The sequence below is a fragment of the Periplaneta americana genome, chromosome 3 (genome assembly GCF_040183065.1).
Source record: "Periplaneta americana isolate PAMFEO1 chromosome 3, P.americana_PAMFEO1_priV1, whole genome shotgun sequence".
Taxonomy (NCBI): domain Eukaryota; kingdom Metazoa; phylum Arthropoda; class Insecta; order Blattodea; family Blattidae; genus Periplaneta; species Periplaneta americana.
Genome location: NC_091119.1, coordinates 29518613 through 29539346, shown reverse-complemented (window position 1 = coordinate 29539346; position 20734 = coordinate 29518613). Strand labels below are relative to the sequence as shown.

Below are 20734 nucleotides of genomic sequence, written 5' to 3'. Positions count from 1 at the left end.
ATACACCTTTGCGGAAGTGTAGGAATATTGAATTCTCTAGGCTCATCGGCTAGCCACATGACGGCATACAGCGAGGCATGACACACTTTGAACTGAACACCCAGTATATACCCTACACGAATCAAAATATGTATATCCCGGCTAAACCATTCCCTGTACATTAACATAATAACGGATAATCCGATATCCTGACAGTCGTGTCACAATTCTGCGTCACTATTAAACGGATTACCGCGAATAATCCACTGCGATATCGTATAAAAGGGGACGCACTTCATTAGAAGACACGAAATTGAATCAAGTCCGGAGCATTAATTTAAGGTAAGCTTCTCTATCGCTGTAAGTCTATGTACATGTGCTAGTGTTTATACAGGGTGTTCAGTGAATTTGTCATAAAGTTTGGGAAGTGACAGGGGGTCCCAAATGTAACAAGTTTTGCTGATGATCATATACTTGGCAACGGCCCGGTAGAACCCTCCCTTTTCTTGAACCGTCATTTCACTTCTAGTAAGGGGTTAGATACAGCTTACAGCAGTAAAAGTTTGGAAATATTCAATATTTTTTCCTCTATTACTATATCCTCTACAATAATGAAAATTAGTATGTGTTAAACACTGTGCTTCTGCTATGTGAAAAAAATATTTTTACTATTAAAAAAAATTATTTACATTTTTTCCTTCAAAATTCAATCACTGTACAGTGATGAAGCGTTTCCCACGTAACTAAAAAAACTATGCAACATTATGTGATGAAATTTTTTGTGTGTATTTATGCAGTCATATCTACATTATGATGCAAGATCGCATCTCTACCTTTGATAGATTGTGTGATAAAAAATTAATTAATTTAAAAAATGGTCATATCAGTATTTTTTCTAACACAAATTAACAAAATGTATATATTTATTAAGGAATGTAGTTGAAGGAGCATGACATTGTAAAAATGAGTTTCAGCAATAAACTAAAAGAGAGAGAACATGAAAAAGTTAACAAGTTTATGAGTTATGAGGGAAAAGCTTCACCACTGCACAGTAAACTGTCACCATTTTGAATTTTGAAAAAAAAAATATATTTTTTTTTAATCCTAAAAATATTTTCTTCGTATAGCAGAAGGACAGTGTTTTACACATACCAATTTTCATTTTACACAAGATACAGTAATGGAGGAAGAAAATGTTGAATATTTCCAAAAATGTTATTGCTGTAAGCTGTACCTAACCTCTTAAACAAGACTCATATTTTATTACGTAGAATGGGAAGAGCTGGATGGCAATTTTTTCATATGTTTTCTTATCTGTATCTTAATTACGCGAGTATATTGCATGTTTATTCTAAGCAGTTTTAGTTTTAATAGTATAAATTCCACATTTCATAAGCGGTTCTGGATATTACTTATATTCAACTTATTACCCATATTGCAATGTCACGTCCTGTTCATTGTCAAACTTCTCCAAAGACGCTTGGTTTCATTTCGATAGCTCCACATGAAACTCAATTTCCCAGTAAATGTCCCTCCTCCTTATTTTCACGTTGTTTCATAGACTATTACACTTTTACTACGTCACATCACTTTTGACCAATAAAACGGTGTGAAAGGATGTCTTCCAACCAATCATGGCTGCTTATCGCATAATTTTATCGCGTCCCTAGCATTTGTTTAATTTTATCGTGTCCCTAGCATTTGTTTATTTTTATCACTACCCTAGCATTTGTTTCTTTGTTTGCCAACATTTCAAACTGCACTGGTCTGGACGTCAAAAACAGAAAATTACAAACCACTCCAGTCGATGCACAGCACTTTCAAATATGACTCACATTGGCATTCAAGAACAAGAATTAATAAAGATCACTGGTCATAGCTATGGATCTTCCCTGAAACCCTATTTACAAATAAATGAAGAGCACCATTCGGAAATCCCGAATAAGTTGAAGGATACACCATGTACATCAACGAGTCACTTCTTTTACGCACACGTCCAATATAACATCAACTGAACCACCAACCACTAAAACATTCAAATTTGAAAATTGTACTTTCAATAATTGTTTCTTTCAAAATTATTCATGTTTATTTTTTATTTCATCATCGTTAATTAAAACGTTTCTTGTTTATTTCATCATCCCTAATTAAAACTTTTCTAACACTCGTTTATATTATTTAGGTTATATTTGTTATAGCTTCTGCTATATGATATTATGAATAGTCAACATATCAGAGATTGTTTAATACTAAGATTTATTGAAAATCATCTGTCAAGTGACGTTGATTACTGGGATCCGGATGATTGAAGTGGAATGCAACTGTTTTAATAAAAATGAAACTGAATCAACAAAGCCTTCTTGACCAGTAACCTTCCACAGAGTTCAATGAAGATTCCATAGTTGGCACAACTGGTATCAAGACAAGAGCTAACAATAACACACTACTGCCATCTACTAGCGTAATATTTATAATGTTGAGATGGTACAAGTTTTAAGACAGTTATATTTCCGTAAGCCAATTAATATTTTATTGTATTGGAGTAGTTCGTTACTTTTAATCTTTATATACTTCCTTCTAATCGTGTAATAGTCAGTTAAATCCCACTCGAGTTTTGATTTTCTCTAGATAAATCAAAATCTCTAGTGAGATTACTGTTGATAAACAAGTCATAAGGTTATAGATAAGACGACGAGATCTGGGAAGTGTGTTAACAAGCCAAATCCACCTTTCAGGATAATATAGATTCAGGTGCGGTGCTTTTAAACTTATGTGGAGTGTCCTGAAGCGCCGACGGATATAGGTTCATCGGCAAAACTTGTTTCTTCTTACACCTATCATTCCTCAAAGTTTGCTAAATGTTCAGATAATTATCCTCTATGTGACTTCAAATGGAAGGAAGAATACCTTTGCGAAATCAGCACATAAGAGGAAAGGAACTTCGCATTCTGGTACTACTATTACTATCGTCGACAATTCTTATTTGTTGTTTAGTCAACTATACGAAGACAGCTTTGATTCTTATAAGTAGACAGTGGATGCGGGATGACTTATCGTTGAATGTAGGTGCACATTTACTATATGTTACATTTTTTTCATTCAGACCATTGGCTCAGCAGGTTTTAAACGTAAACAGACGACGTCAACATACTACTGTATCTCCGTACAGTCAGAAGGAAAAGAAAAATAACGTACTGTAGTACATACCTTGCAAGGTTCAGTCCTCGTCATCATTGATGCAATTACCAGCGTTGCAGTAAACGACGATATATTCTCGTAAGTTGTTGAGGCTGAATCGTCTTCGCCTATCGCTTAAACAGTTTTTGTATCGAGAGAATTTCTGAAGGAAACCTCTAAAATTGGGATCACACAATTTCTTTAGAGGAATATTTGTACTGAGCATCATGTTGCAAGATTCGTTCAAACCCGCACAACTAAATGATGATGATGATGATGATGATGATGATGTAGATGATGATGAAGATGATTATGATGGTTCCTCAGATTTCATTTCAACGCATTTCCTGTGCGTTGTACTGTTGAAATGTTTCTCTATATCTGAGTTGTTCTGATTTTTATTTCAATTTTACATGCATTACACACGATATTGTCTTCGTTAATAAAAAAAGTCACTCTCATACTTCTTAATTGCATTTTGTATCTGTGAGCAGGGTAACACAACTGCACACATTGCGTTGCAATGTGAACTGGGGTTCCTTCGTAATGTACGCTGCTGTACTCGCCACCAGGTACATAAAAGACGGACGGCGCGGCACGTGCCATATACTCCGATACGAAACAATTTCACTTTTCCTTAAGTCATCCCGCATTCTCTGTCTGCTTATAAGTGACGTCAATAGCATCACTCATGAGGCAACTAAGCCAGGAGACAATGGAATGGCATACATCTCTGACTAATAACATATTACGCTAATCAGACTTCAGATGAATACAAACAATTGTGCTTCCTCTGACATATCGAAAAGTGAGATTTACTGTCGAGATAATACACGTGCATATCAGCTAGAATCTCAATCAGAGGAAATTATTGACAGAACAACATTATAATTTCTGATGCCATAGCAATTAAAATACGAGAAAAAAAGGAGAAATACAAATATACAATGAAAAATATAAATTAAAAATGAAAACTAAAGGAAAAATGGAGATAAATACAGATATAAATTTATATATGATGTAACATAAAAAATGAAAATTAAAGAGTAACAAACAGACAGGAATATTATTTTAAATCGAGGGTCTTCGATATCTTCATTATAAAAGTTCATATTTAATATAATACACGCCGAAATCTAGATCCCATATTTTATACAATTCAGTGACTAATGAACACATATTTAACACTGCTAAAATGTTATGTGATGAGGTGTTTGGGTTTTGTAGTGTAATAATTGACAATTTCTTGACACTTTGATGTTCTAGCTTTAAGCTGGATTTGAGACATTATTTGGCAATTTTCCAGTAGACCGTTTTCAGACAATAAATATTGCTTAGGAAGTAAGCCTAATCTGAGCCTGCAAGACAGCCTATAAACAGTAGGCTAATCTAATAAATTTGAATACTCGTATATTAGTGACAACTGAATAATAATAATAATAATAATAATAATAATAATAATAATAATAATAATAATAATAATAATAATAAATATAAAAATTGGAAATGTATTCTTTGAAGAGGTGAAAAAATTCAAATATTTTGTAACAACAGTAACACATAGACTATAAATAAAACTCGGTAAGAAATTAAGCGCAGAATACTTTAAATATCGGAAATGCCTGTTATTATTCAGTTGAGAAGAATTTGTCATTCAGACTCTTCTCAAAAAAAAAAAAAAAAATGAAAGTTAGAATTTATAAAACAGTTATATTACCGGTTGTTTTGTATGGTTGTGAAAGTTGGACTCTCACTTTGAGAGAGGAACAGAGGTAAAGGGCATCGGAGAATAAGGTGTATCTGGAGCTAAGAGGGATGAAATTACAGAGAATGAAGAAAGTTACTCAACGTAGAATGCACGCATTATATTCTTCACCTAATACAATTGGGAATATTAAATCCTGACGTTTGAGATGGGCAGGACATGTAGCACGTATGGGTGAATTCAGAAATGCATATAGAGTGTTAGTATAGTCTAGTACAATGGTCGTCAGCACTCGCTGAAATGTGCAATGGGTAAACGGTGCCGTCCCGTGTGCACTGTCGTGCAACAAGGAGAGATAGACAGCATACCCGCTAGCAGCTACGAGAGCACTGTAGTGCACTGCGTTTTCCGCGAGTATGAGAGGCTAGCCCCAGCGTGCTCTGTGTTGACGACCCCTGGTCTAGTATATACAGTCACGAAGCTCAATACGTAGTAAATATGCATCCATTAATAGTTTCTAACCACTAGGATCGCTAATATCGCCTCATTACAGACAATGCGAAATAGTACGGGCACTGTCTATTGTTCCTAGCACCCTCACAACTCAAGCTTCGTGACTGTATCTACTAGACTGTGGTGTTAGTTGGGAGACGTGAAAGAGAAAGGCCTTTTTGGGAGGCCGAGACGTGGATAGGAAGATAATATTAAAATATTATATCATCATCATCATCATCACTTCATGGTTTAGGCTTAGTGTCTGTTCCGTCTTCACATTTTACTCAGTTCCACCTCTTCCTAGGACGTCCGACATCTCATTTGCCTTTAGGTTGGTATTGTCGTATCAGTGCTGGAATTCTTTCATAATCCATTCGAGACAGGTGTGCTTTCCACTTTTCTTTATAATCTTCAACTTTTTCGTTTATGTTGTATATATTTAATTCTTTACGAATATCTTCATTTCTTATCAGATCCATTCTTGTACATCCCTTTACTCTGCGAAGAAACCTCATCTCTGTAGCCTGTAATTTACTTTTATCTCGTTCTTTAATTATCCATGATTCGCTTCCATATGTCAACACGGGTACTGCCATAGTTTTATAGAACTTTAGTTTTGTTTCTTTTCTAGTTTTATTTTTTAGTGTTCTATTTATTGTTCCGCATATCCACTGGAATTTGCTTATTTTGTTGTCAACATCTCTATCTACATCATAAGTTATATTACAACCTAAATAATCAAAATGAGATACTTGTTCTATGGGCTTATTATCAACTATTATTTTTGTACGAATTGGAAATTTACCACTTTGGGCCATTACTTTAGTTTTATGAGTTGATATGCTCAAATTATAGTTTTCTTTTCCTAGTAGGTATAGTTTGTGAATGGTAAAATATTATATACTAGCCGTACCCGTGCGCTCCGCTGCACCCGTTAGAAATAAATATAAAGTAATTACATAATTAAAATAGGACATTTGATACAGGGAACATTCGTGTTTGATAGAAGGATAAATCGTTTAATATGTTACTTAATTTAAATTGTATTTAAAATATTAAAATGCGATCATTTTGATCCAAAGACCACTCATTTGGTGCAATGAAAATTCCTTCAAAATGTTTCTTAATTGTTATTACCAATTATTTTTGGAAAAGCGAAAATTAACAGAAAAATTTTGGCTACAGGTTTATTATTATGTTTATATTATATTATATTATATTATGAAAAAGTGTGTTGATAACGGATGTACTCGAATTATAAAGTTTTTAATTTGTTGTGGGACCTCTTGAATCTCAGGAGGAACAACTTTTACAACAGCGCAACATAATCTGCTTGGCTCATTACCCAATTTTTTTGCATTGCATTTATTGCATATGTATTTTATGCATTTTAACACGATTCAATTGAGCATAGTTAAAATTTGAATTATAAAATAATGGATTGCTAAGCTAACGTACTATTACTGCATACTAAATCAATACACTCTCGTTGTTCGTTAATTCTCTGAGATAAAAATGAATATGTTCATAAACATTATTATAAGAAATACAGGAAATGAATATACCGAATAACCTATCAAGTTTTCTGTACATAAGAAGCTATTTTAATCTTACCTGTCCTCAATTCACTCACAAGTTACTGTAATAACATTATAGCATTATGTCCATCCAGAGCAACTACACTTTCCAATGATGAAATAATAATTAATTATACAAATCGGTTAATTTAGCTTCCGATATTACCATACAAACACAGAAACATTGTCTGTAGGCTATGCTTCATAGCTTTCGATTGTTATGTCCAAGGCCCCTTATAGACGAAGTTATTTGTTTTTTATTTCAATACACCGCCTTAGATGGCAGTTATTTTAATTTTAAAACTCATTTATCTCATTAAATATCAGTCCTATTAAACTTTTTCAGAGATTAAAACTTATCAGAAATCATTTTTAAAGAAACTATTGTTATGTAACATATTTCACAAAAATCAATAATAAGCAAGTTATTTCGATTTATTTAATTCAGGCCCCCTTATAACCCCCCTTTTAAATAACGTATTTTGAATGCCATATAGCCTATAATCTAAGTTACAACGAACGTAATTTATATTCCAATTTTCATCGAAATCGTTTCAGCCATTATCGCGTGAAAAGGTAACAAACATACAGACTGACAGACAGACATACAAACAAAAATTTCAAAAAGCGATTTTCGGTTTTAGGGTGGTTAATTATATATGTTAGGACCAATTATTTTTGGAAAATCGAAAATTACCGGAAAAATTCCGGCTACAGATTTATTATTAGTATAGATTAAATAATATTAAAATTTCTCAACTCTCTCAATGACTTCCCCTGAACGGCAGCAATCCTCTTCATTTATTGTTCCCATTGCATCCAAGTCCCTTAAAACATGTTCCTCCTTCTGGTGCAGCATATAATAATTTCTGTTATACATATTTATAAATATATGAAGTAGAACACTTATGTCAAGCAAAGAAAACAATAATGACAAGAGACTGCATGTTACGATTTCAGATCTCCACTTGACGATGTATATCGCAGTGCTGTGCACGCTAGTCTGGGGGACAGCGCTTACCACCGCTTCGGAGTGCACTGCAATACCTCCAGAATCCTTCCAGCTCTCAATTAATGGATATCGCAACGAGACTGGAAATTGGATCGCACAAGTTTGTACCTCGTACAAGTACGATTATTTAGTCCTGACAGTCGCCGGCGATGTGCGCCTGGTTCAGGCGAGTCCATTTAGTTATGCCAAGGGGTGTTTGGGTTAGTCACTCGCTTGCCTTCGGAGCGTTCAGATATCATGCGTGCGATAGAGAGGTATGTTTCTAGTACAATTAAGCTGTACTGCATTCCTTTACCGACCGCTCGCCCTTATCTCTACTTCGGAGCTCTCCCCACTACTTCAATTATTTCCCTTCTTTCGCGTCGCCGAGCTGTCAGGAATAAGTAATCGGTCTGTACCTTACGTTATGTCACATGTATCAGTAGTCCATTTGTAAAACTTTTGTATTTACGATATTTTCATCAGGCGCTTCTCACCAGACACTTGTTCAAATATGATTTATATAAAATAATTGATTATAAGTATTTAAAGTTATTTATTGGTATACAATTTAATATGTAACACTACAAATTTTACGCCAGAATTTATGTAAGCAGTGGTATGAAACATGAAAATCTTTTGACAGTCGAATAAGCGTTCATCACTGGTAAAAGATCTGGACTTACTTACTTACAAATGGCTTTTAAGGAACCCGAAGGTTCATTGCCGCCCTCACATAAGCCCGCCAGCGGTCCCTATCCTGTGCAAGATTAATCCAGTCTCTATCATCATATCCCACATCCCTCAAATCCATTTGAATATTATCCTCCCATCTACGTCTCGGCCTCCCTAAAGGTCTTTTTCCCTCCGGTCTCCCAACTAACACTCTATATGCATTTCTGGATTCGCCCATACGTGCTACATGCCCTGCCCATCTCAAACGTCTGGATTTAATGTTCCTAATTATGTCAGGTGAAGTATACAATGCGTGCAGTTCTGTGTTGTGTGACTTTCTCCATTCTCCTGTAACTTCATCCCGCTTAGCCCCAAATATTTTCCTAAGCACCTTATTCTCAAAGACCCTTAACCTGTGTTCCTCTCTCAGAGTGAGAGTCCAAGTTTCACAACCATACAGAAGAACCGGTAATATAACTGTTTTATAAATTCTAACTTTCAGATTTTTGGACAGCAGACTGGATGATAAGAGCTTCTCAACCGAATAATAACACGCATTTCCCATATTTATTCTGAGTTTAATTTCCTCCCGAGAGTCATTTATATTTGTTACTGTTGCTCCAAGATATTTAAATTTTTCCACCTCTTCGAAGGATAAATCTCCAATTTTTATATTTCCATTTCGTACAATATTCTGGTAACGAGACATAATCATATACTTTGTCTTTTCGGGATTTACTTCCAAACCGATCGCTTTACTTGCTTCAAGTAAAATTTCAGTGTTTTCCCTAACCGTTTGTGTATTTTCTCCTAACATATTCACGTCATCTGCATAGACAAGAAGCTGATGTAACCCGTTCAATTCCAAACCCTGCCTGTTATCTTGAACTTTCCTAATGGCATATTCTAGAGCGAAGTTAAAAAGTAAAGGTGATAGTGCATCTCCCTGCTTTAGCCCGCAGTGAATTGGAAAAGCATCAGATAGAAACTGACCTATACGGACTCTGCTGTATGAGAAAAAGATCTGGACAACTGTAGTATTTCTCTAGGATTTAATCTATTGTCTCGTTCACCACATTTGCAGCATGTATTATATTGTATTTATGGGGTGGACTCTAATACCCAGCGTTACAACCCACGCTTACCCTAGATCGAGGCGCATAAACTAAGGTTCACTGCAAATCCAGATCTTAGCAAGCAATCCTGCCCGCACAAAGACTAACCTCCTTGGTACTTCACCAGGCGGTGTTCGGAGAATGGTATGGAATGATGACGGAAAGGATATCGGACGGAATGATGTAGACGCCTCACGTGCGGTAACGGTAGAACTATTAGAAAAATCCAAACAGCGATCTTGTCCGCCACAGGTATTACTATGGATTTTAGAACGAAAATTCACTGACCGGGACTCGAAACCGGCCATCCTGTGTGACAGGGTAAAGGTCTGAATACCCAGCCATAGCAGGGATCCATTCATTCATTTGTTCATTCACTCACTAATTCAGGACTGGGCACATCACGTGATTCTGAGAAATGAGCGCTGTGTGCTTCAAAGAGCGGGTCTTGCGAGCGCTGTGACGTAAGCCTACTGTACGTCATTCAGTGCCGGTGCAGTGGTGACTCTGTAGTATGATGGCGAACTTTGAAGACGAAGCTTCCGCTCATACACTAAAGCGGCCCACTACTCCCAATGCTTTTAATGTATCATGGGAGGAGGAGTTCTTTTTGGTAGAGAGCAGAATAGCAAAGTGCTTAATTTGTCATAAAACACTCCAACTGATTAAGAAGTTCATTATCCAACGACATTATTCTTTACAACATGCTACTGAATATGACATATGTTGGTAATGAACGCCATAAATTAATAAAATTTAAAGAAGAAGTTTCTCAGGTACATTATATTAGAGTATCTATTTGATATTTATATTGCATTATAGGTTATTATACATTTAGTAATATATAATTTTAAATTATACAAGTATTATTTTATAGCATAGTATAGTATATTACAGTTCATGATATATCATATATCGTCGCCTGAATGCAAGAACTAGGTAACTTGATTTTTCATATTTTGTGACATTCCCTGTTTACTTATTTATTACAGTAAGGAAAATGACTCGTTTCCTTTTACCTATTTGTTATATTGGAAAATAGATGTCGCTGGTATCGTTCGATCAGTTAGCTAGTTCTTGCATTACATTTTGTGCGATTTTTGCTATGCTATAAAAGAGGCAACTAAAAAACGCAAATTTCGAGTTACCTAGTTCTTGCATTCACGTGACGATATCATATCATATCATATCATATCATATCATATCATATCATATCATATCATATCATATCATATCATATCATATCATATCATATCATATCGTATCGTATCATATATCATATCATATATTACATTATATTATGTTATAATATATTAACAGGAAGACAATAATGCACTTAGTGAATCGGCTATGAGAATTAGCTACAAAATTTGCCACGAAATTGCAAAGGAATTGAAAACATTCAACGAAGGTGAATTCATCAAGTGACGTTTAATTATATTGGCAGATGAACTCTGTCCACAGCAAGTAGGGGAAGTGGAAGCCATACGCCTGTCTCGTAGAACCGTGATGAGGAGATTGCAGTATGTGCGTATGGGTTATGTAAATAAGCCTAATGATTTATGTGTGTGCATAGAGCGAAGTTTATTTCATTGAATTAATAAGAGTGTTATAAAGTCTGTACTGTACAATGGATTGATGTAATATCCTTATAAACTATTATATACTCACAGACTGAATGACTAGAACAACCGTGGCTCTTGTTATATTAATGCAGGGAAGGTACAGGGACATCATTTTATTTTTACTTGCATTTTTATTGTACCTGCATTTCTGAATGTACTTCACTCTCACCCCTTCACTAATGTCCTTGCTCCCGTCAGACACACAAACTTACGGCCGCTGTTGCATTCGAAGTCTTCAAGCAGTGAAGTAAACACTGCAGTGTATAGTGCGTTTCATAAATATGATTGCGTTTTCTATAGAAGAAAGAACCTATATTAATAATATCGTACTAAAAAATTATATTCAAGAAACGATAAATTCAATTTCAGACAATATGCTTCAAAATATTTTTAATAATATGCGTACTAAATTGAAGCCTGCATTGTAGTGAACGGCAACCATTTTCAGCAACTTGTTTAAAAATTCGGATTAGCTTTTTTTGAATTGAGGTGGCTAGAGGCAAAGGAATGCTAGTGACATTTGTAATAACATGAGTTAAGTGCATCCAGTGTAAGCAAAAGTATCTAAAATTTTAGTGGCAAAGGGATATTTTAATCGCATCACACATTAAAATTTAAATAAAAATTTCACCGATTTTACGAAAGCTTAAATATTTAAACCCCATTTTCTCAAAAGTAACTTAAGTGCACTTTCAGCCCTTTACTTACGACCCCCTCAATTTAAATGCACTCTCTATATTGTATGCTAACATCAATAATTAATATGCTAAATAAAGTAGACATTACATAACGAACATAGCCGCCTGAAAAGTTGAGTTTTTGAAAAAAAAATGTTACTACTCTACTGTATTTTGATAAATTCCGTAAAAGTGATGATCAAACTGAAAATCGTAATATCGTATTTCCCTACAACATAAATGGATACACTACTTTTCTCTCCTCCTATACCTAGTAAAATGATTTGTTTACATATTGCACTAGTAACATCAAACTCCTGTAATGGAAGGGGGCAACACTGTTTCCGAGTATAGCCAGGTTAATGTTAAAAATGTTGGTAAAAATAAAGTGATGTCCCTGTAGCTGTAATGCGAGTCCGCCACTGCGTGAGCGTTCTGCTCTGCCTTGGAATTGAAGTGCCTTGCGGAGCGAGAGCAGCTCTGGCCGACTAAATGGAGCCACTCTCATGCCCGGCCCTGCGCTAATTAATTTATTTGCTTATTTATATATTTATTTTACTGTTTGATTGATTGATTTCACAAGAGCTGGATCAAAGATGGTTCCTTGCACTCACGCCGTTTAGACCCATTGTACGTCCTATGTATGATAAGTCCGACCGGTGGCCAGGGTTGACTCTGACGCTGACAGGCAGCCCATCCTTCCTGGGCACTGTAGATAAGATCCCATCGGCTACTGATAATCCCGAACCCAGACCCTGGAGCTCCAAACCCTTACAACCTAGATCATCATCGAAGTGTTATCCCCGGCCATCACCGTAACCTATTTTTGCTATTACAGATGGTAGATGTAATTGGGGGGAGGAGTGGGGAAAATTGGTGGAATGAAAAAGAAAAACGGAAGTACCTCGAAAAAAAAAAACCTGGAACGTGTGTTTTGTCACTACAAATTCCATCGAGACCTTAACAGGGATCAAACCCGGGCCTCCTGGATAGAAGATCAGAGCACGACTCACAGCAGAGTTTATGCCACCCTGTAATTTCCAAACATGTCGCAGTTCATGTTCTTTTCTGTTTTTTGTATTGAAAGTCTACGCGATGTTAAAAATAATTTTCCTGAATAACCATTTTTCTTTAATCCTTTTAATTCGACTCAAAATTTCTGAAAGAGCAGCATTTCTAGGATATGAATGAAAATGTTGGTTAGAAACGTCTTTATTCTCTACATTGCATCTTCAAAAATCTTCTGGATAAGAGTAGTGTATAGAGGAATATAGTGTGCCTTTATTAACATTCGTAACAAATGATCTATTGTTGCACTTTCAACTGTTGTTATTACCACTTGTGAGTATAGTATTTCGATCAGCTACGATAGACAGCCTATATTTGACATGAGAAGGTAATACTTTATTAACATTTATTTTCGTTTCAAAGCTTGCTCAAAAATAAGTAAATAATGATATTGCTCCAACAGATTCAAAACTATAGGGCTAAGTAAATCGAAAGACCTATACATCGTTCCATAATCTCTGACAGGAGATGTAAACATTGATCTGAATTATTCTATCCCCGCCGAACTTCAAGATAAGCGTCGAATGAGACCTGCCATTGGTTGAATAGCAATTACACATATCTTCTCCTCTGTCAGCAATGTTTACTTCTCCTGCCAGAGATTATGGAACGAAGTATAGACATAAAATATCCTTCAGCCGTTCTTTCGCAATATTCTAGTTTTATTACATTTGGTAAGGAGCTGTCGGGTTATGGGATAACGGACTCAGTGAATTTTAATTCTGATTTAATCATAGTGACGACGACGACGATGATGTAATAACAATAATAATAATAATAATAATAATAATAATAATAATAATAATAATAATAATATAAAAGACAAGAAAAGGAAATTACACTATATGCAAAGAAATAGAATAATAAAATGTAAACTATTTATATATCATATTAATGTACCGAAGTACATATTATATATCCATGCAGATATTCTGCGTCATCATACGATGAAAGAGTAATGGAACAGAGAAAAATTCTCTTCGGCACCGGGATTTGAACCCTGGTTTTCAGCTCTACATTCTGATGCTTTATCCACTAAGCCACACCGGATACCCAACTCTGTTCCGTTACTTTTTCATCGTATGATGACGCAGAATATCTGCATGGAAATATCATATGTACTTCGGTACCGGTACATTAATATATATGACATGCGTAAATCACTTCGTGATTTAAGACAGCGCTTATTCCGTCGGATCCCGGCCAACTAGTCACTCATAACGAGTGCACCTCAGTACATATGTGTACTTCAGTCCTACGTTCATAGACATCTATGACGTAGTGCAGAGGGTGGCCACTAGAGGGAACCCAAGAGTTGGAACTTAAACTGAGACGATTCTGTCCGACACCGGGATGGGTATCCGGTGTGGCTTAGTGGATAAAGCATCAGCACGTAGAGCTGAAAACCCGGGTTCAAATCCCGGTGCCGGAGAGAATTTTTCTCTGATCCATTACTCTTTCATCGTAAACTGTTTAGTTTAATAAATCTGATTTTTCAGTATAATTTAATGTTACAGGTATCCATGGAACAAAACGAAGATATGACACCTTGGGCAATAGATGTGAGTAAGACTGTGAAGGAATGTTCAGGCTCGAAGTCAGTACTACTGACAGTTACCATATCAGGTAAGTCGCGTACACGTAATCCTACACAATAACTGTCCTCTTCTCACGCTTTCTTACCTTGGTGGAAAATTTCATTAGAGGAATGTATGTTCGTATGGATATACAGTTTATTACAAGTTATCAAATAACACACGCACTTTCAGAACACAAGGTTTTCAAAGAAAAAAATCTATGCATTTGTTGTATAGGCTTACTCCCTGGTTGCAGAGCTCATCATATGATCGATATATGGAGTTCCTCATAGTGAACTGAGTGTATTCTACAATTAAACCACTGAACTACGCTTAGTAATCGCCCATCGTATTGTCCATGAGAAAGTGATTAACGCGGAGATAAGCAAAAAATTGTAACATACGAATAGGATTAACTAATTCAGGGATACAGAAACGAGCGCCAGTTGCGGCATATGTCACAAGTAGAATTACTTTATTTATCCAGTCCTTCAACCCCACGGGTCGTTCACGTAATAAACTGGGAGGGATTTGTATTGACTCTCTAGTAGTGAAATTCAGCTAAATGTCGTTCGGAAAATACCAGTTTAAAGAGCAATAGGAATATGAATACTTCTGTATTCAAAACAGTCACACATCACGCTAGCCTTCGCTGCACGTATGAGTTCTATGTTTGGTTCTACATAACCTAAGTTTGAGAGTCAACATTCTCGAAAATTAACTTCATTAAGAGCGACGATCTGAGATGTAGGCCTACGCAAGTTGACCCGTTTTCATTTGACTGCCCCTTATATAACCAACAATTGAATACCTCCCGGAATAAGGGTGTAACCAACAAATCTATAATACACGTTTCAGGAGAAAAGAAAATAATTTAGGGGCATATTTCATTAGGATTACATTTACTAGCAGAACCATTTCACTAATCAAGGATACAAGTTTATTAACCTATTGGGTGTAATCTGCTATTGTTGTAAATGAATGCTTCAAAAATATTTTTAATCTAAGTAACACATTTAATTAATTTTATGTTACATCTTTCATCCGGGCAAGTCTTCAATTTCAATTCTGTTAGAGAATGGAATAATGTGCTGTTACAACTTGTGTCATACGCGTGTTATTTTCTTACACTATTTCTATTATTTAAATTTTAGAGATAACTGGTGTTTATGCCGAACATCCAAGGAGTCAATCAATCGTCTCTCCGGGTAAACGGGATAATGTTGCAGCATCGCATTCAGAAACACAACTACAGATGCTCCTCTTAGGCTACAGACAGATACCGCCATTCGGGTTCTACAAGTTCCATTCCTTACAAGAAACCTGGAATAACGCTAAGACGAAATGCGAGCAAGAGGGCTCTCACCTGATTATTTTGAACTCAAGAGAAGAATTCAACGCCGTCCATAATGAATTCCACTTCACGGGCTACGTACACGTAGGATTTCATGATAAATACGAGGAAGGCAAATACGTCACAGTACTGGGTATGTAAGAACCACACTTTCTGACAAATAAATAAATAAATAAATAAATAAATAAATAAATAAATAAATAAATAAATAAATAAATAAATAAATAAATAAATAAATAATTGAATGAATCAATAAATGAATGAATAAATAAATAAGTAAATAAATATATAAGTACGTAAATAAATAAATACAAAATAAAAAGTAAATAAAAAACATAAATAAAAAATAACCAAATAAACAAGTAAATAAATAAATAAATAAATAAATAAACACATAAAAATAAACAAAAAATGAATAAATAAACAAATAAATATAATAAATAATAATTATTTTAATGCCTATAATAAATGTTACAGCAATGGGTTTTTAGTAGGTTATTTTACGACGCTTTATCAACATCTTGGGTCATTTATCGTCTGAAAGAGGTGAAGGTGATAATGCCGGTGAAATGAATCCGGGGTTCAACACCGAAAGTTACCCAGTATTTGCTCATATTGGGTTGAGGGATAACCCCGGAACAAACCGCAACCAGGTAACTTACTCCGACGGGGAATCGAACCCGGGCCACCTGGTTTCGCAGCCAGACGCGCTAACCATTACTTTACAGGTGTGGACCACAGAAATGGTCAAACATCGCTAAACAACACACAAAAATTATTAATATGTAATTAACATAAATCAAGTCGACCCCTATAAAGTAGTGGTCAACATTTCCAACTACGAAACCAGCGGGCCTGTGCTCAATTCTTGGTTGGAAAAATTTGCTTTGATGGAGCTTTTCCAGACCAGAACATAGTACGAAATGGAAATATAAAAATCGGAAATTTATCCTTTGAAGAGGTGAAGAATTTCTAATATCTTGCAGGAACAATAACACTTATAAATGATACTCGGCAGGAAATTAAAGCCAGAAAAAATATGGGAAATGCTTGTTATTATTCGGTTCAGAAGCTTTGCCATCCAGTCTGCTTTCAAAAAAGCTTGATTGATTAAAAGTTAAAACTTATAAAACAGTTATACTACCGGTTGTTCTGAATGGTTGTGAAACTAGGATTTTCACTTTGAGAAAGAGCCAGAGGTTAAGGGTGTTTGAAAATAAGGTGCTCAGGAAAATATTTGGGGCTAAGAAGGATAAAGTTACAGGAGAATGGAGAAACATACACAACGCAGAATTGCACTCTCTGTATTCTTCACCTGACATAATTAGGAATGTTAAATCCAGACGTTTGAGATGGGCAGAGCATGTAGCACGTATGGGCGAATCCAGAAATGCATGTAGATTATTAGTTGGGAGACCTGAGGGAAAAAGACCTTTGGGGAGGCCGAGACGTAGATGGGAGAATAATATTAAAATGCATTTGAGGGCGGTGGAATATGGTAGTAGGGACTGGATTAATCTTGCTCAGGATAGGGACCGATGGCGGGCTTATTTGAGGGCGGCAATGAATCTCCGGGTTCCTTAAAAGTCATTTGTAAGTAAGAAAGATATATAGTTTGCTGCTTTTCCAGTTCTCATGCAGGTAACTCCACATGTCCTAAACCACCAACCTTTTTGTGCCACCAACAAGGAATCGGAGAAAGGTTTTGGTTATATGTAACCTACAACAGTGAGATGGAGATATAAAGTAATAGGGATGCTTAACATTGGGAAACGGGAGAAGTCTGAGAAAAGCGCTAACTGCAACGTTATCCGCCACAAATATGTCAGTGTTTATTTTGCAATGAATAATCCCAAGTCGAATTTGTTTTGTATTTTAAATGTGCACAATTTTTATCCGAACAAATGCAACTTTTCGTTCTGCAAAAGAATTTCACAATGATGCATTTCTTCGGATCAAATTTGTGTACATTTAAGGGGAGACTCCACTTAAAAATCATAAAAAATTTTCGAGAAGAAAACTATAAGCTACTTGACGTCTTTAGAATGTATATTTTCATATCCGAAATGGATTTAGTCCAATTCTGGTTACAAATATGTTTAAAAATGTTTTCCAATGAAGACTGTAAGGGGATGTGGCATTTAAAGAGCTGTCAAAATTTTTTTTATGGTTTATTTAACGACGCTCGCAATTTCAGAGGTTATATCAGCGTCGCCGGTGTGCCGGAATTTTCTCCCGCAGGAGTTCTTTTACATGCCAGTAAATCTACTGACGTCAGCCTGTCGCATTTAAGCACAATTAAATGTCATCGACCTGGGCCGGGATCAAACCCGCAACCTCGAGCACAGAAGGCCAGCTATACCAACTACGCTACCGAGACCGACCTCAAAATTATCATGGCAGAATTCTTTTTTTTTTTAATTTTTGATTACAAATGTAGTAAGTTTTGGTTCTAAAGTTGAATCTCTGAAGTTACTAGATGAATGAATCGGAAGAGAATTTTAATAGATATATGTTACATAAATATTCATTTTACTTAAAATCCATTTTTGTACGTTTATTTTTCTTTATTCAATACCAACTTATGCCTTATATTACTAAATCTGGAAGAAATTTTTACTGCAAATATTTTTGAGATAGCTGCATGTTTGTATTATATAATAATAATAATAATAATAATAATAATAATAATAATAATAATAATAATAATAATAATAATAATGGTTTATTTTAACTGGCAGAATTAAGGTGCTTCGGCCTTCTTTTCCACTCAACCAGTATGATATAAAATTACTACAGTGCTATGAATATAACACAATACAATACAATTCAAACCAATACAATACAATGCAATATGCATTTTTTAACAAATGCTTCTGGTTTATTTAATTTTTTTCATGAATTATAGAAAAAATAACATATTCAAAATTTAATTTTTTTTAAAGTGAATGAAGGAGATTTTTCGTAAAATGAATCCATGTAAATGTTTCCCTACATCTTGTGAAAGCAACGAAAAAGAAAGGAAGCTTAAAAATTGAGATCTTCTACTAAAACCTTGGATTTGAAAATAATTATTAAAAAAAAAAGCCAAAAACGTTTGGGAGTTCAAAATATGGATTTTGTTAGTATTTTACATAGCAAACATACTCTCAAAATTTGGTTGAAAAGAATAATTAGGGGAAAAGTTCTTATTTTTAGTGTAGTGTCTCCTTGCAGGGCATAACTAAGACTCTCTCAATAATTTATTATCATAATATACTGCTATCTTAAAGTAGATGAGCAGATTTTGAATTAAATCTATGGCTTTGGCAAAACACGCTATTAAATAGTTCATATAAAACAATTTTTATCTGGAAAAGGAAGCAAAAACGAGCAAAATTGTATTAAAATATTATGTTTAAAAGTCTCAAAGAATAACCCCCTGAAATTAATGACATTACTTACTGTTCACCCTATATATTAAAATATTTTCTGTATATCCAGGTGAGAGCTTGAACTCTACAGGCTACATGAACTGGGCACGAGGTAAACCGGAAGGAACAACAATTAAAAATTGCGGGTTTGTCTACTCCGATGGAGAAATTGGCGATCAGAAGTGTACGGATAGCGAACAATTTGTGTGTGAGAGAAGTGTCTGATGCAAAATTGTGAACTGCTGCTATCAGATGTCTGTTTGTACTCCATTATTATAAAGTACGTATATTCCTGTATCTTTCTGTATTCAGACCAAGAATGTGAAACGTTCAAATACATTGAAATTGGAAACAACATTTCTTTCTTTTTTCATTTCCTCCATCTTTCTCTCTCTTATAAACATGAATTATCGGCTGATAATAATATCTTGATATGAGATAGGAGATAGCCAGTAGGGCCCTGTTGGGCAACGGCCTCCTACCCAAGGTGGGTGGCTCCGTTTATCTGCTATGTTGAGCCCATTCATGAAAAATGTGTCTAATGGTTTTCCATATTAACAATGATTATGAATTTTCTGCTTATACAATACTAGGCCTATTACTAAAATAAATTTGGTGTTTCATACTTCTCTCTATACAGAGTGAGTAAAAAGTGTGGAACAATACTCGAATGGGTTATTTATGAAAGGTCCTAAGTCTTGAATACTAAATTGTTAGCAATTTAAGAAAAAATTGCTTACAGGCCGAAATTTTGAAATTAAGGCTGAAATAAAAATTGTATAATAAAATCTACTAAGCATTAGAGTCTGAAACTTAGTCCTCTTCATGTCTAAATCGATGTATCTACACCCAAAGAGCAGTATTACATTACAAACTCATTTTCACAGGCCCTTTCATAAATAACCCATTCACTTGTAAATTTCTCATTTCTAACTTTATGAAGAAACAATTTTTACAAAAGTTATAGGGTATAAGAGAAGAAATATTTTAAACATATTATCAAATACTATGCTTTTCATTTATAAAGAGTCTGCCAATGAGTCTGTTTTTTTTAAATGGCACCATGTACTTATTTCCTCATTTTTGGATTCTTCAGATTTCAGTACGAACAAAATCATTGTTTTTTCCATTTATAAACTATTGTTTTGTAAAAATTACCTCTTGTGACGACAATGTATGTGTACTGAACGAAGGGAAATTTTAATGATTCAGTACATTCATTTGAGTATGCCTAGGATTAAAGAAATGGACACAAAAGCTAATAGAAACAAGTGAATAAAGCTAGTAAAAACAATTGAATAACAAT

At 35.0% G+C, this 20734-nt stretch overlaps 1 protein-coding gene across 1 annotated transcript; it reads left to right on the top strand.

The window, feature by feature from the left end:
* The first annotated feature begins 286 nt into the window (after positions 1 to 286).
* LOC138697095 (hemolymph lipopolysaccharide-binding protein-like) lies at positions 287 to 19800 on the top strand. Its single transcript, XM_069822692.1, has 5 exons — positions 287 to 321; positions 7894 to 8045; positions 14602 to 14710; positions 15816 to 16148; positions 19499 to 19800. The coding sequence occupies exons 2-5, from the start codon at positions 7908 to 7910 to the stop codon at positions 19651 to 19653; spliced, it is 735 nt and encodes a 244-aa protein (XP_069678793.1). The 5' UTR covers positions 287 to 321; positions 7894 to 7907; the 3' UTR covers positions 19654 to 19800.
* Positions 19801 to 20734: the final 934 nt, after the last annotated feature.